Source organism: Limulus polyphemus, unplaced genomic scaffold (assembly GCF_000517525.1).
Source record: "Limulus polyphemus unplaced genomic scaffold, Limulus_polyphemus-2.1.2 Scaffold385, whole genome shotgun sequence".
NCBI classification, from domain to species: domain Eukaryota; kingdom Metazoa; phylum Arthropoda; class Merostomata; order Xiphosura; family Limulidae; genus Limulus; species Limulus polyphemus.
Window position 1 is genome coordinate 206949 of NW_013665995.1, and position 14030 is coordinate 220978.

A 14030-nucleotide genomic window follows, 5' to 3' on the forward strand; every position below is an offset into this window, starting at 1 on the left:
ACCAAAATTGATTACCATCTCTATGTATAAACACTTTCTAGTTTATATTCTGAGCATATATTAACAACTGTACTCTTACTTTTATTGTTTTCCTAAAAGAAATATTTATTTTCTCCAATGAATATAAAGAAACATAGTGTAATATATTTGTTTGCGGTCGTTTTCCTGAAATTTAAGTGTAGTGTGTGTATATATATATATATATATATATACACTTATCAGCATGAAAACTATTGTCATCAGCTTGTTTTCTTAACTGTCATTTGTTTGCTAGTGCTATAACTGTATAGCATGTGTATTAAAGGCTTTACCATCAAGCATGGGTGTTTAAATAGGATTATATTAAGTGTACCTGTGTATGGCTATATAGTATTATATGTAAAAGAAAAACAGTTCCATGTTTTTTCAGTGTAGTCACCCTTCATTTCTTATTGTGACATTTCTGTAGAAAAACAAAGAATATTACCATAATATTGACATTTTTCAAATAAATTGATAGTTTAATCAACATTAACTCTCTTTTTCTCTGAAACTTCTGTTGGAAGTCATGAATTGGAATGCACTAATCATCATCAGTTACAGTAAACTTGACCTAAAGTTAATTCAATCATTGGTTGAAAGGTTGTTCACCAAATTCACTTTAAGTAGTTGTGCTCAAAGTAAAGGAATAACTTTTACTTTTTACTGCGCAACCCATAACCCCATTTATATAAAATATTGATACATGTATTTAACTAGTACATAAGTAATCAAGTATAGTAACATATACATGTTCATAACAGTGATTCTGAGTTTAGATTAACAGATTTGTTAATATGTAGAATTAAACAGGAGAAACAACTGTAGTGTTTACATTTCTGAAACTGTTGGCTGTAAAGTGGAAATTAACTGTAAATTGCTAATTTGCATTTATCAGATTGGTTTTTAGAAAGATTTTTTTTGTTTTTTGTTAAGATAATTCATGTATTCTATGTATATATATATATATATAACAATAGGAACTCACTTTCCCCTCACTTTCATGGTATTTCTACTGTGCAGACAGTAGTTGAGTACACTGTGTCTTACACTTCATAGTTTCAAACTTCCCTTTACAATATTCTGTCCCTCTCACTTTGTCCTCTCCATCCTGACTCCCCCACATTAACAGAATTAAACTAGCACTCATTTTTCAGAGCCCTCCGAAGACATGGAGAGGGATAGAGTCGACAGAACACCAGCCTCTCCAGTGGCTTTCGAAAATTCCGCATTTGCGGGTGTTGATGTGATTGATGCAGAGGGAGAAGGATCCTGTCAAGTGCGAAGTCCATACGAGGTTTCTCCAGAGAAAATGGAGTGGACAGATGCTGAGAAGACTTTAGACTCCTCAAGTAAATCCGTTTATGAGCAACAGCTTACAGGTAGTAAATTATTTCAAACAGATTTTCCACAGGAAGGGCTTCCATCAGAATATATTGGTGTTACATCCCACATTGAAGCAGAACGTGGAATTTTCCCATACAAAAGAAAACGGTCTCTTTCACCTGATGTTTCTGTCAGCCATACAGACATGTTTCCTTCTGAAAAACTAACAGAAGAGGAAGAAACTTCACAATATCAACTGTTTGAAAGTTCCTTAATGAAAGATGCTCACAATATAGAAAATGAATTGTTTATTCAAGGTACAAATGAAATTAATTCTAAAGAAATTTTAGGTCATGTTGGGTTTTTTAAAGATTCATATCCCCAAGAGTTTTGTGCTGAAGGATTTGAAGTGATTTCTAGAGATTTGTATTGGAAAAGTGATAGACCTGAAAGTCCATTTGAAATTATAACAAAAGAAGAAATTGAAGATATCCAGTGTTTAATGATGAAGAAAGATACATCACAAAGCCTGCAAAAGATTTATTCTGATGTTGCAAAACAGGAAGAAATTCAAAGTGCTATGGAACCTTCAATACAATCAAAAGAAGTCTTTGATAATTCTTTGGAATCTACAGTTAGAAGAAAAGAAACAGAAGAATCAACAATGCAAAATAAGCAAGAAGAAATAATATTAGGTCAAAGCAGAGAAAGCATCACAACATTTTTAGATGAAAATCTGTTTAATTCAAAAGAAAACATAATTAATGTAATAACTGAAACAAAAGATGAACCAAAGGTTAATGAAACAGTAAAAGGTAAACAGCTTTGTGAGTCTTTAAAAGGGTTACCTGGCTTCCTTTATAATGTTGAAATTAGTGAAGGCACTAGCTTTCTAACAGAAAGTGGTCCAGTAGTTCTTCATGAAAAAACAACAGAACCATATGGTACATCTGAAAAAAGTTTTGGTTGGGATTATCACTCTACTTTTCAAAATAATCAGACTTTAACAGCTGAGTCAAATAAATCAGTACTTAATACTGAAGCAATAGACTTTGGACAAGATGATATAGCTATAGATTTAGCACAAGGAGCTTGGGAAAGCTTACCTAGGATATCTGCCTCCTCAAGAACAATTAGTTTACAGTTTGAACAAGACAGTGATGTCTCAGTAAATTTGTCTGACACACCACCTGTTTCTGGTAGTGAGGAAGTCTTGACTGTTTTAGACACATATTTCAGTGTTCCAACATCACAGACATCTTTTCCACGAAATGTGCGTGATTTTAGTCTAGATACATCTCGTTCCTCCATGTATCCTACCTTAGTTGAATATGAGGAAGAGGAAGAAGAGTCTTTCCAAGATGAACCTATGGAAGTTGAAAGTGATAAGGGAGTTGATGAGGCAGATGAACTGAGTGAGATAGACACAACAAGTAGGTATCCTTATAGGATGCAGTTTGATAGAGACTTTTTTTATGAATTTGAAACTGAACCTGATTTTAGGCCTTTATATACACATCAAGAAGAAGATGAAGATGCTTATGAAGATACATTCCAATATAGAACTGAAAAACCGTTAAGTCCTATTATGGCATCTGATGAAGAAAAACTGAGCACACCAGATTATGAATCAGTAGAAGCAAAGAAGTTTTTCAACAGAAGTGATGAACGAGATGATGAATCTCTTTCATCCTTACAGGAGTTTGAGAGATTGGAAGCTGAAATAATTAGGGGACGAAAGTCAAGTCAAAGTTCTTTAGATTCACTTAATAATAAACAGCAGCATAGTAAGAGTGGTGAAAATGATGATGTTTCTATGAATTCTCTAACAGAATTTGAACTTCTTGAAAGAGAATGTGCTGAAACTGAACGAATTGAAACTATGGCAAAAGAGGAAAGAGCAAGGTTATCAGAAATTGAAGAAGGGCATGAAAGTCAAATATCAGAAGGTAGCCAAGATACACTATCTGATGGAAGAGCTGATGGTAAAGATTCTAGTGGCTCAGAAGATTTTGAAGAAAGGCTTAATAAAGCAGATAGAATAACTACCCAGGTACAAGCAAATGTAGAACAATTTCATATTGATCCAACTAGCTCAAGATTTCCACAAGAAAGATCTGAATTAGGTAACACTGATGATCTGATTGACAGTGTTCCTTCAGTGGAACAAAATTTATCATATGAGGTAGTTACAACAAATACTGGTATTGGTCATGTTGAAGCAGTTCTTTATTCACACAGTGGTGAAATTACCAGTGACTTTTCAGATGATGGTGATTTCCAAGGAAGTGTTTCGGTAACACTTTCCTCATTGGAAAGAGTGCCAAACCTCAATGAGAATTATCCTTTACATATAGAACAAAAGTCAGCCAGTATTAATTTTGTTAGGGAAATCAGAAAGCCTGATGTAGATTATGCTCTCGAAGCAACAGATCAAACTCTCTCTCAAACAAGTGAACCAAACTTGTGTACTGACAATATTAGAGAAAAACATTCCTCTTTGCAAGAAACCAAAATAAAAGAGCTTATTGAATACATTGGTCAAACTGAATCCCAGAAGCTGAATCTGCAGGTTATTGCAGAAGAAGATCAGGAATGGGTAGAAAATAATATCAAAGATGTTTCTCCCTCTCAAAACGACACTAGTTCATCAGGGAAAGACTCGCATGATATCGAGAAAAGGGGAGAATGGTTTCTTTCTAGCTGTGAATCTGTAGATCCAAGCAGTTCAGCAGGAACCCTTGCTACTTATCAGTTTGACACAGATTCTGTGATGTCTTCAAGCCTCAACAGCATGCACACATCTGGAGAAGAATCAACTATGATATCCAGCACAGATACCCTAGGATTTGATTACCAAATGAGTTCTCCTTTTGGTGAGACACATCCTGGAACTGTGCCTGTGATTACAGAACAACCAGAACTAGATCAGGAAGGAAATATTTGTATTTCCTCAACTAATAATATTCTGTTTGAAGAAAACATTCCATCAAAAGCTCTTAAGGACAAGCAACATTTTATAACAGAGAAGACTAGGATTTCAAATGTAGATCATTTGCCTTGTAGTGTTGGTGTTATTAGATCTGACTTTGTTGAAGGATTTGAAAGTTTAGATGAAAATGATAGGAAAATATTAATAGAAAGGGTCAAACAAAATATTGTTTTAAACCAAAGACATAGTATTTCAACTGAATCTCAGGAGGCATTAGAAGAATTTTTCAGAAAACAGTTAGAAGGGGCCAAAGAGAATTTAAAAAGAACTGTTGATGAAAAAGGTAATCTAGTAGTGGATAAGTCATCTAAGCAGCCCTCTAAACTAGAAGAATCTCTTGAACAGTACGATGATTCTAGGGAATTACAACCGCATGAAAGAGGAACTGAAATGCTTGATGAAGATGGCAATATAATCTGGACAACAAGCAAAGTTGTAGTTCCACCTAAGGTGCAAACAGTAGCTTTGTCTAAGGGTGACAGAGGAAAAGCTTTTTTGCAACACCCACAAATGCTCACAACTAAAGACTCTGGTATTTCTGACAAAGATACTTCCTACAGCCATTACTCTCCAACCCCCACCCAGTCTTCAGAATTGTCCTTCACAAGCGAAACCTTGGGCTCATGCATGGATGTTGTTGATGCTGATCAATGCTCGCTTTCCCAAGCTGCTTCTGGAATGCAAACAGGTAGCTCCTAACCTAGACTTAACCACACTAACTACATTAAGTAAAGTTTGACTCCTTGACTCCTTTGAACTTCCATCAGTATGCAAAATAATATAAAAGGTTAAATAACATCACTTGTTTTCTCTTGTTAATATATTTAAATTTAAGAATTTATTAATAACAATAATATTTACATTATTTACATGTGTAACTATATGAAATATATGAGCTACAAACACTTTAGGTATTTATATACAACTAAAATATCACAGGATTTTCTGTATATGCATAAAACCATATTCTGTTCATCAAATATTTCACTCGCACAGTTTTACTTTGATGCAGGTTTATATGTATAGTCAAAATGAAAATAAGTTTTTTTTTGTGTAGTTGCCAACACTGTTATGACATGATATATAAAATACCTGCAATATTTTGTTCCATATTTATCTAAATATTGTATTTTAAAAAAGCATACTTTGACTCATGCTGATCGCTTTTAGTATAATAAATATCTAGAATGATTTCAAAGTATGTATTGAATGCAATATTCACAATGACATTACTTTTTATATTTCAAGTGATTCAATAGTCGCTATGAAATTAAGCCAAGTACTTTTATTCTGTTTGTAAGTATGAAGGACCTCTTTATTTGAAATTAGCATTTACAATTATTTGGATGATATGACTTTAAACAGTCCTTATTGCAATTGTTCTATGCAGCCTTTGTTGGGTCAAAATATACTTATTTTATTTCGCTTAAAACTCAGTGCCAGTGAGTACAAAGGGGTCAAACATATGTTTTTTTAACATTTGCATGAATTAAAAAAAATTATTTTAAAGAATGAGGATTGTAACCAAAAACTCAACCTTATGCAGATTTTGTTTGTACATAATTTACCCTACATGCATGTTAACAGTTCCTCATAATAGAAAACAACCAGTGTGTCTATGTGAAATTTTAATAAACAAGTTGCATGTATTTCCAGTACAGAAGGAAACTGTGCTTGTCTTGCAAACTAATATCACTACCACTGAATAATATGAAATTGTTTATCACTTAGTTATCTTGTCATCAAATGAATTAGACCTTAGTATTTTATACTTTTTATAAACTAAGCATTTTTTTGTATATGTTTAATCAATTAACTGTTTCTTTTTTAATTTACCTTTATCAGTGATTTTGAGTCCCAAGGTTTTGTTGCTGTTAAGTCCATCAAAATGATACTGTATAATTACCAAAAAGTAATAATTGGATAATTATGGAGTTCTGCTTCAATTGTGGCATACAGATAAAAGGCAAAACAAGTTTTTCCTTAGTATGTGTTATATTTTATTATGTGTCATTTAAATAATCTTATGAAATACTTTGAATATTCCAAAGAGAGATATAATGTTATAGCTTTTAGTGTTTTTTCTTTGTATAATGGCACAAATTACATATTGTCTAATTCATTTGTTATAAGTTGTTTGCTCTTTGAATTCACATTGATATAACATGGTTGTGATTTTTCAACAATACTTATTTGATGCAAATGCTGTAGAAATCAATTTTAGAAAAGTCTTGAGTTTATATTCCTGTCTATCTTTCCATCCATCTGTTTATCTATCTATCCATCTACCTGTCTGTTGATCTATCTATATATCTATTTTATCAAGTTGTATAACTGTTTCTTTAATTCGTTTATCATTCTATCCACCTATATCCATCTGTCCTTTCATGTTTCAGTATAGTGTTTTTGTTTTTTGAAAGGGAATTGAAGTTATACTTGTATATTCTTATTTGCTCAATATTTGTTAATCTCTGTGGAATTTACAACTAAGAATATGGATTTAACTAAACATAAATCAGATGTTTTTGTTTAGCATCAAAATAGCTACAAATAAAATGGTTTCTCACCATTTTCTTTATCTTAGTTGTATTTTTTTATCATATCTTAAAGTTCTCAATACTTTTCTTATTATTAGAACTTTCTGATAAACATCATGATCTATAACTTAAAAAAATGTGTTTTTGTTTTTTCTTCTTTGAATATTATATAATGTTTAAAATGTCAAGTGTCTGAAATAAGGCTTTATACCCAGGTATTTTTATATGGCAAAATACTGAATCTGTTAGTTTGAGATCAAAAGCTGTATACAAATTATTTTTGACCTTCTCTTGACCATCACTTAAAACATTTGTTTTAAATATATACATTTATCAGTTTTAATTATTTTTATTTGAAATTCTGTGTCATGTTCAGGAAGTATACACTAATTTATAATATTTTTTTCTTGTTCTCAATGGTTTCAACACTTTGCCATATTGTGGGAGATCATTAGTTAGAAACTGGCAGACATTTAAATAATTGTTGAATGGACAAACTGCATAGTGGATGGATGCCTAAATGAATTTGCAGTTCAATTTTGTGATAAAGATACATGAAAATAAATTAAAATATCATCTAATCACTATTTCACTAAACAGGTTGTCCATTTTAATGACTCGTCACTTCTCTGTAAAGCCTACTGGTTTGAAATTAATATTTCATGTTATTTCTTAGTTTCTTAAGCATAAACCCTATTACCATACATTTGTGACAGCTTGATGAAAAATTTGAAACATTCATTGTTTAATTTCTTCCATTTTGCCAATATCCAGAACAAAAAATGCCTTGTTAATATTGATAATGAATATATTTGAATGTATATGCTTAAATATACATAATATTATTGTTATAACCAACCAGTTTGCTTATCATTATTATCCCTAAATGTAAGTTGTTTCATAAACTGATCACCAGTTCACTACAGAAATTTTGCATTTCAGTAACTTGAAACTTTTTTGTATATTTAAGTGTAGACTTAAGCCTTCTGATTTAAAATAATGTTTCTTTTGATTTCTTAGTCTCATAAGCAAAGCACCAGCCCTGTTATCATACATTTGAGAAAAATGTATCAAAACCTCAAAATATTCTTTAATTTCTTCCTTTTTTTTTGCTAAAATTCAGAAAACAACAGTACAATTAATATTTGTGTTTAAATCTAAAAATGATCAGTTTGTTAATATGTTTGTCCATCATTATTGTCATTGAGATATTATGTTGTGTGACCTACGTTACTTTTCTCATGAGTAAGTGAATCACTTACTACAGAACTATTATGCTATTTTTTTTTTTTATTAGAAAATCTGACAGAGTTTCTTGGGTTACCTGGTTCTCAACACTCTGTTTAGTTTTGCACTAGCATACCAGTGGAATGTGGTCAGATGGGAAGGTTTACCTCTCTTTCTTTTGGTGGGAGAGTAGGAGAAATGTTCCAAAATCTTCTATTGAATGTCATTACTAGGAAGATTATTTTTTAATGTTTGAAGAATTATTTCTTCTTCTCTTAAAATTTGAGCCTAAGAAAAAGTCTTTTTCCGATACGGTACATTACCTCTGCTCATATAAATACCTATTCTCGTTCAGTGCTGCCCTCTGTATGCAAATTTTTTTTTGCATGCCACAAGTCTTAAGCTCCCACATACCTTATAATCAAATAAGTCAAATGCATCTTGCATGTAACTCATCATACGACAATCCTCCACCAATAAAAGTGCGATATTTTCTCTTGATGCATGTGACTCCCTCTATTCGAATCTACCGAACTATCACTTATCGTTTGGCAGTACTCATGTAAAGACATTTTTTGTTGTACTCTTCAAATTTGCTCAACTTCATGATATTCTTTTGTTATTATTCCGAAGTGGATTTTTTGTTTTTCTTTGCTTTTCAATAGTTAAAGACTTTTCAGATAACTTATTTTCCCAGTTTTTCATTTTTTGCCTTTTTTCATCAAACAATTGTGTTTGAATTTCTTTTTATACAATAAATTCCGAAGTTCAGGTTACCACTTCGGAGATCATATCTTCTGCTAGCACACACAGGCTACAGGTGGAGGGGACTAATCTTTGAATTTATCGGCTATCATCTGCCAGGAGATTGGTCGTTTTATGAATCAACCTCTCCTGATCTTGCACCTATTCCTCCTGAACATGCCGAACCTGTTTTGGATTGAGGAGGATTTTGACAGCCTTTTTCCTCCACCTGATTTTGCCGTGTCTTCCCATGCCTCTACTGTGGAATCAGCTAGGCTTACAACAGCTTTTTTAAATGTGATTTCTCAGGTATATTCTATTTTATCCACTTCCCCAACTCAGTATGATCCCCTTCCGTCTTTGTTACATGATACCTTCTCTTCTCAGTATTTAGTTTTCCCCAATTCCCTGGATATTTTGACTCATGCTGAGCATTTTGCTTCTTTGGTGGATGAGGGTGCCAGCATGCCTTGCCCTCCACAGGCTTCAGATCAGTTTGGTTTGGCTTACCATCAGGCTGAATGTCCATTTCTCGATTCTCATCAATTAGAATCAATTTTACCCAGGTGGGAGGGGGGTGAGGACCCTGATCTTCCTGTTCATTTGTCCCAAGCCCAATTTGCCTGTCTTCGTCTTACTCTATCGACTCTCCTACAGTACTTGTCTACTATCCACCTCCTTTCCGAGGGATCTCCTGGGGAGGAATGCAGCCTTGCCCCTGGTTCGTTTACTGCCTTCTTATCTCTGGGACTTATGTATGGCCCCTTTTCCTCAGTGGTATGTTTTTAGTAATATTCCTGAAACTCTGGAATCCCGTATGTAGTTGGTGCAACAACAAACTACCCTTTCTTGTTTGTTGCATTCTGAGCATAGACATTCCATTGTTACTGTTTCCCATCCTGCTCCTTCTCAGTCCTTACGTATTCCTCCCTCCTGAGGTTTCTCATCTTATCGTTTTATTCGACACAGATAAACACATTGCCAACAGTACCAGTGACTACCTGGTGGGTTCTGGTCCAGTGGGGGCTTGCTAGTACAATTTTGTTTTTGGCAACTTTTCACTACAGATTTTTGGGTTATTCAGGTTTTGTCCGAGGGAATTGTTATCCAATTTCTTTCCCCTCGTTCATTATCTCAGATACTCATTTCCTTTCCATTGCCTCGGGTTCCTATCACCAGTCAGCATCTGTCCGAGGTGGTACAAGATCTTCTTTCTCAGCAGGCCATCAAACCTCTTAATCATCCTTCTCCAGGTTTTTATTCCAGGCTGTTTGTTGTACCCAAGGAAACTGGGGACTGGCAACCTGTGAACGATTTGTAACACCTCAATCAATTTTTGGTTCTATCCTGACTTACCATGGAGTATTTTCTCCACCTGTAACCATTCTTTAGGCTGTGACTTAGTAACTTATATTATATTATATATGTATATATATATATATATATATACTTTTTCAGGGGCCTTCCCTTTTTTTTCTGTCTGGATCCCACTCTGTGGTGAGTGGTGCCTGACCAAATATGCTTTTCATAGTCAAATCTGCAGTGTCAGGCCATGTTGAATGCTTATTTCTAATTTCCATGGCTATAACATGCTCACTGTTGAGATGGGATGTTCCACAAGATCACTCGTAGGTTTGTCCTCATGATATATTTGCTTCATTAATATGCTCATTTCAGACCATACTCACCCATCCCTGCCAAGCCTTAGATTGAATAAATCAGGTATGGTCTGCTTTAGGGTTTTTGTGGTCACCTGTTGCATTGTCTTTGGTGTTGTCATTCCTCCTGACTGTTCACCACATTTTCTCCTCTCTTTTTTTCTTCCAGTAGAGGATAGGAGTCCTTACCACTTTCCAATTCCAACTGCTGAGGTGGTGAACCATGGAAGCATCCTCCTGGATGTGATAATGATAAAACCATTTAATTGAGAGTAGGGTGGTGGTGTTCTGCTGGTGTAGATGGTGAAATGCCCTCCAATCTGATGCTCCATCTCTGTATGGGGTTACCCGAGAGGATGTGGTAGCTTTGGAGTGAGCCATCAAAATTGCAGTTCATCCCTTTGATTGGGATCCTACCCCACGTGAATGTTGGTTCCCAGTGGCTGGGTTTTGTATTCAGAGCTGAACCAATTATCATAAGTCCTCACACATGTATTACAGGTGTCTCTGTTTCCTTACCTAATTATAATCTTGTTCCTCCATCCGTATTGTGGATCACAATGGATGAACTAGCAGATTAATATGGTTCTTCCTGTTATGTTATCCCTCAATGCTTTTATTAAACCGAGGATGTTATTGCACTAGGGGTGGTCAGTTCCTATCAGATTGTTTTTGAGCGAGATAGCTTATATTACAGAGACATATTTACAATATCGATCATCTGGATGTCTGGTTCCTGGATTGGTCAATTGCTTTCTCACATTGCTATCATGTGTCCCATTCAGAGTCCCTCCAATCTGCTGAACTTGAGGTGAATACAGTTTGGTCAGTGAACCTTTTTTCCTCATAGACTCTTCAGAAGACTTAAATACCAAGAATATTTTTCTATGGATGATGTTTTTCTTTACTGGTGCTGGTCAACTTCATTTTGCAAATGTTTTGTTCATCTTTTCACACATGAAATAGCTAATACATAGAAAACTGAAGAGATTTTTAATATCAACTATGAACTTTCATTGCCATGACAGTTTGTTTAAATAATATGAAGCTATTTGTTACCAAAACTATTTATAGAATGTCTCAAAACAAAAAGGAATTTTGGTCAGATAATGAAGTTCCTTTAAACATTTCTGCAAACTTAGTAATTGAAAGAATTATTATTATTTATAAATGCTAATTTCATAATTTTCATTGCATTTGTGTTCTACCTATGAATATTAAAACTATAAAAAAATAGAAGCAATGTTCCTTTGCAGTGTTGAATACTTTACTGAAAAAAAAAGTACCTCATTACTTGCTTCTTCAGAAAAAAAAGTAAGGTAATGTTCTTGCATATTACTTAATAAAAAAAGTAGCCCCTCACATTACTCTGTACATTTCTTTCTCTTGTCTTGTGAAAGAACTGTTTTGACTATTTCTTACTTTTTTAACTGTACATCAGGATGTTAATATACTAATCTCTGTTACGCCTTTTCTTTACACTCTGTATGCAACCAGTTAATCTGATTGCACAGTTGACTATCTAACTAATTGTGCACATGCACACAGTTTGCTAGATGAAACAAATCTAAGACCACAGTGTCAATAAAACTTGTATGAAAGCCATTTTGTTAGCTGCATTTTGAAATTGATCTTCACAGTTATTCAGAAGAAAATCATATTTTACATATCTCTTAGGTATTTTATTTCTTAGAATTCAGAAACTGAAATTTTCCTTGGCTTTAATAATGAAAGAGCACAAAAGTAGATGTACAACAGAGGAACTGTCATGAGACAAACGTGATTCTTTTTTCAGAAAATAACTGTATTATTTTTACTCCCACTAAAAATCTAATGCATTGTAATACCTCATTGTTTACAAAATGTTGTTATAGTAACTCATTACTTAAATAACACGCAACCCCCAACTCTGTTTGAGTAAAAATTATAATAATAAGAAGTAATTGACCTTAAAAATTAATAAATAAATCATATTGTGTTATTAACCCTTACCATAATTCTGATTTGAAAAGAACTTAAATAAAATTGATAATAATTATACTTTACTGTCCTCGCCGTAACAGTTGTTGTTTGTGCAATTGATGATATAAACAGTGCCTAGACCACTACTGTATCTGTTGTATCCCAGCCAGTTGTATCCCTGGCATTGAGCAAAAGGCTCCATTGACACTAGATATGGCAGATGTAGTGCTTTTTACATAATATTATATATTCTTCTTTGCTTTCATGCATAAATTCTTAGAATTGTTATATGAGTATGAAGAGATTTAAATGCACTTATTGTCTAATTCTAGACTTGCTTAGCAAAGCAGGTTATGAAAACAAAGGCCTTAGTTATAACTGGACGTTTTGAATATGCTTTTATTCAACCATAATATCTGGCCATTTAGTCACTTTCTGACTTTTCCAATATTTTTTTATATCATAATGTCTGTACTCTCCACTCAATCAAACCCTACATTTACATTTTTCCTAGTATGATATTTATAGTATTTTAAGTTTGTTTTTTTTTTAAATGAAAGACTGTAAAAAATACTGTAGTACCTAATGGTCTCCAAATCTCATAATATCAGTTTTGTCTTATGCAGGATACATATCTAAGATATCAGAGTTGATAAGTATTGAACAACAACATTCATTGACCAAATTATAAAATCCAAACCAAGCAAGTATCACATTGTTACATTAACCTTTGAAATTAGGCATCAGAGAAAGATTCCTTTACATTAATGCAGGATTTACATCTAAAATTTTAAAGCTATAATTAACTTTTGTCACCAGTTTCTCACCCATAATAGCTTGTAGGCCCAAATTTAAAAAATGTCACATAAACCCTATGAAACTGCTAATTTAAGGCATCAGAAAGCATTGTACATTTCCAGAGAATTTACATATACATAACTCATTAAAGAATATTGCTCATATTGATAAGATAGCTGATGTGTTTTTATATTTGACAGGGTCTGGTGAAGATGGTGATTTGCATGGGAGTAGGCTAACTACTCTATCTACAAGGTAAGGGTCAAAAAGTCGCTGAAGTTCTAATAGTTAATTACTTAATGCTTCTGTATTTATATTGGTAAATTTAAAGTGCTTGATTTACACTTATATGAAGTAATATCAGTATTCTTTATGTAAAGTTGTTTTATTTTATTTTAATTTCTTACTCAACCATTATTTTTCTTCATAAGTTACATAACAAATGTGAAGTTTAAGACATAAATTATTCCTTGGAAAGTCCGTGAGTTTTTTGTTTTTTGGAATACTGTAAAAGTAAAAAAAGGCTATACTACTCAGTGAATGTTCAGAACTTTGAGTCAGCCTACAAAATTTGCAGTATTTTCATTTTATCTACTAAACTATAGAGACATTGAGCATGTTGAAATAAAATGATTTTGGAGGCTCACCATGTCATTACAGTTCATGTTGCCACATCTGATCATGCTCTAACTTATGACCATGCATCCAGTGGTGGGATTCAAATATTTTAACAACAGGTTCTCTCACTAGCAGCATGTAAAAATATTA

General features: G+C 33.3%; 1 protein-coding gene across 8 annotated transcripts in view; it reads left to right on the forward strand.

Annotated features, from left to right (window-relative positions):
• The window catches only part of LOC106457879, a 209608-nt gene that overhangs the window by 190765 nt on the left and 4813 nt on the right, over window positions 1-14030 (forward strand). For 7 of the 8 annotated variants that reach the window (XM_022383936.1, XM_022383937.1, XM_022383940.1 and 4 more), the window contains 2 exons: window positions 1176-1400; window positions 13463-13517. In XM_022383936.1, the coding sequence (XP_022239644.1) occupies window positions 1176-1400; window positions 13463-13517 (280 nt within the window). The remainder of the gene's footprint in view (window positions 1-1175; window positions 1401-13462; window positions 13518-14030) is intronic. The other variant, XM_022383939.1, reaches the window with a different exon arrangement.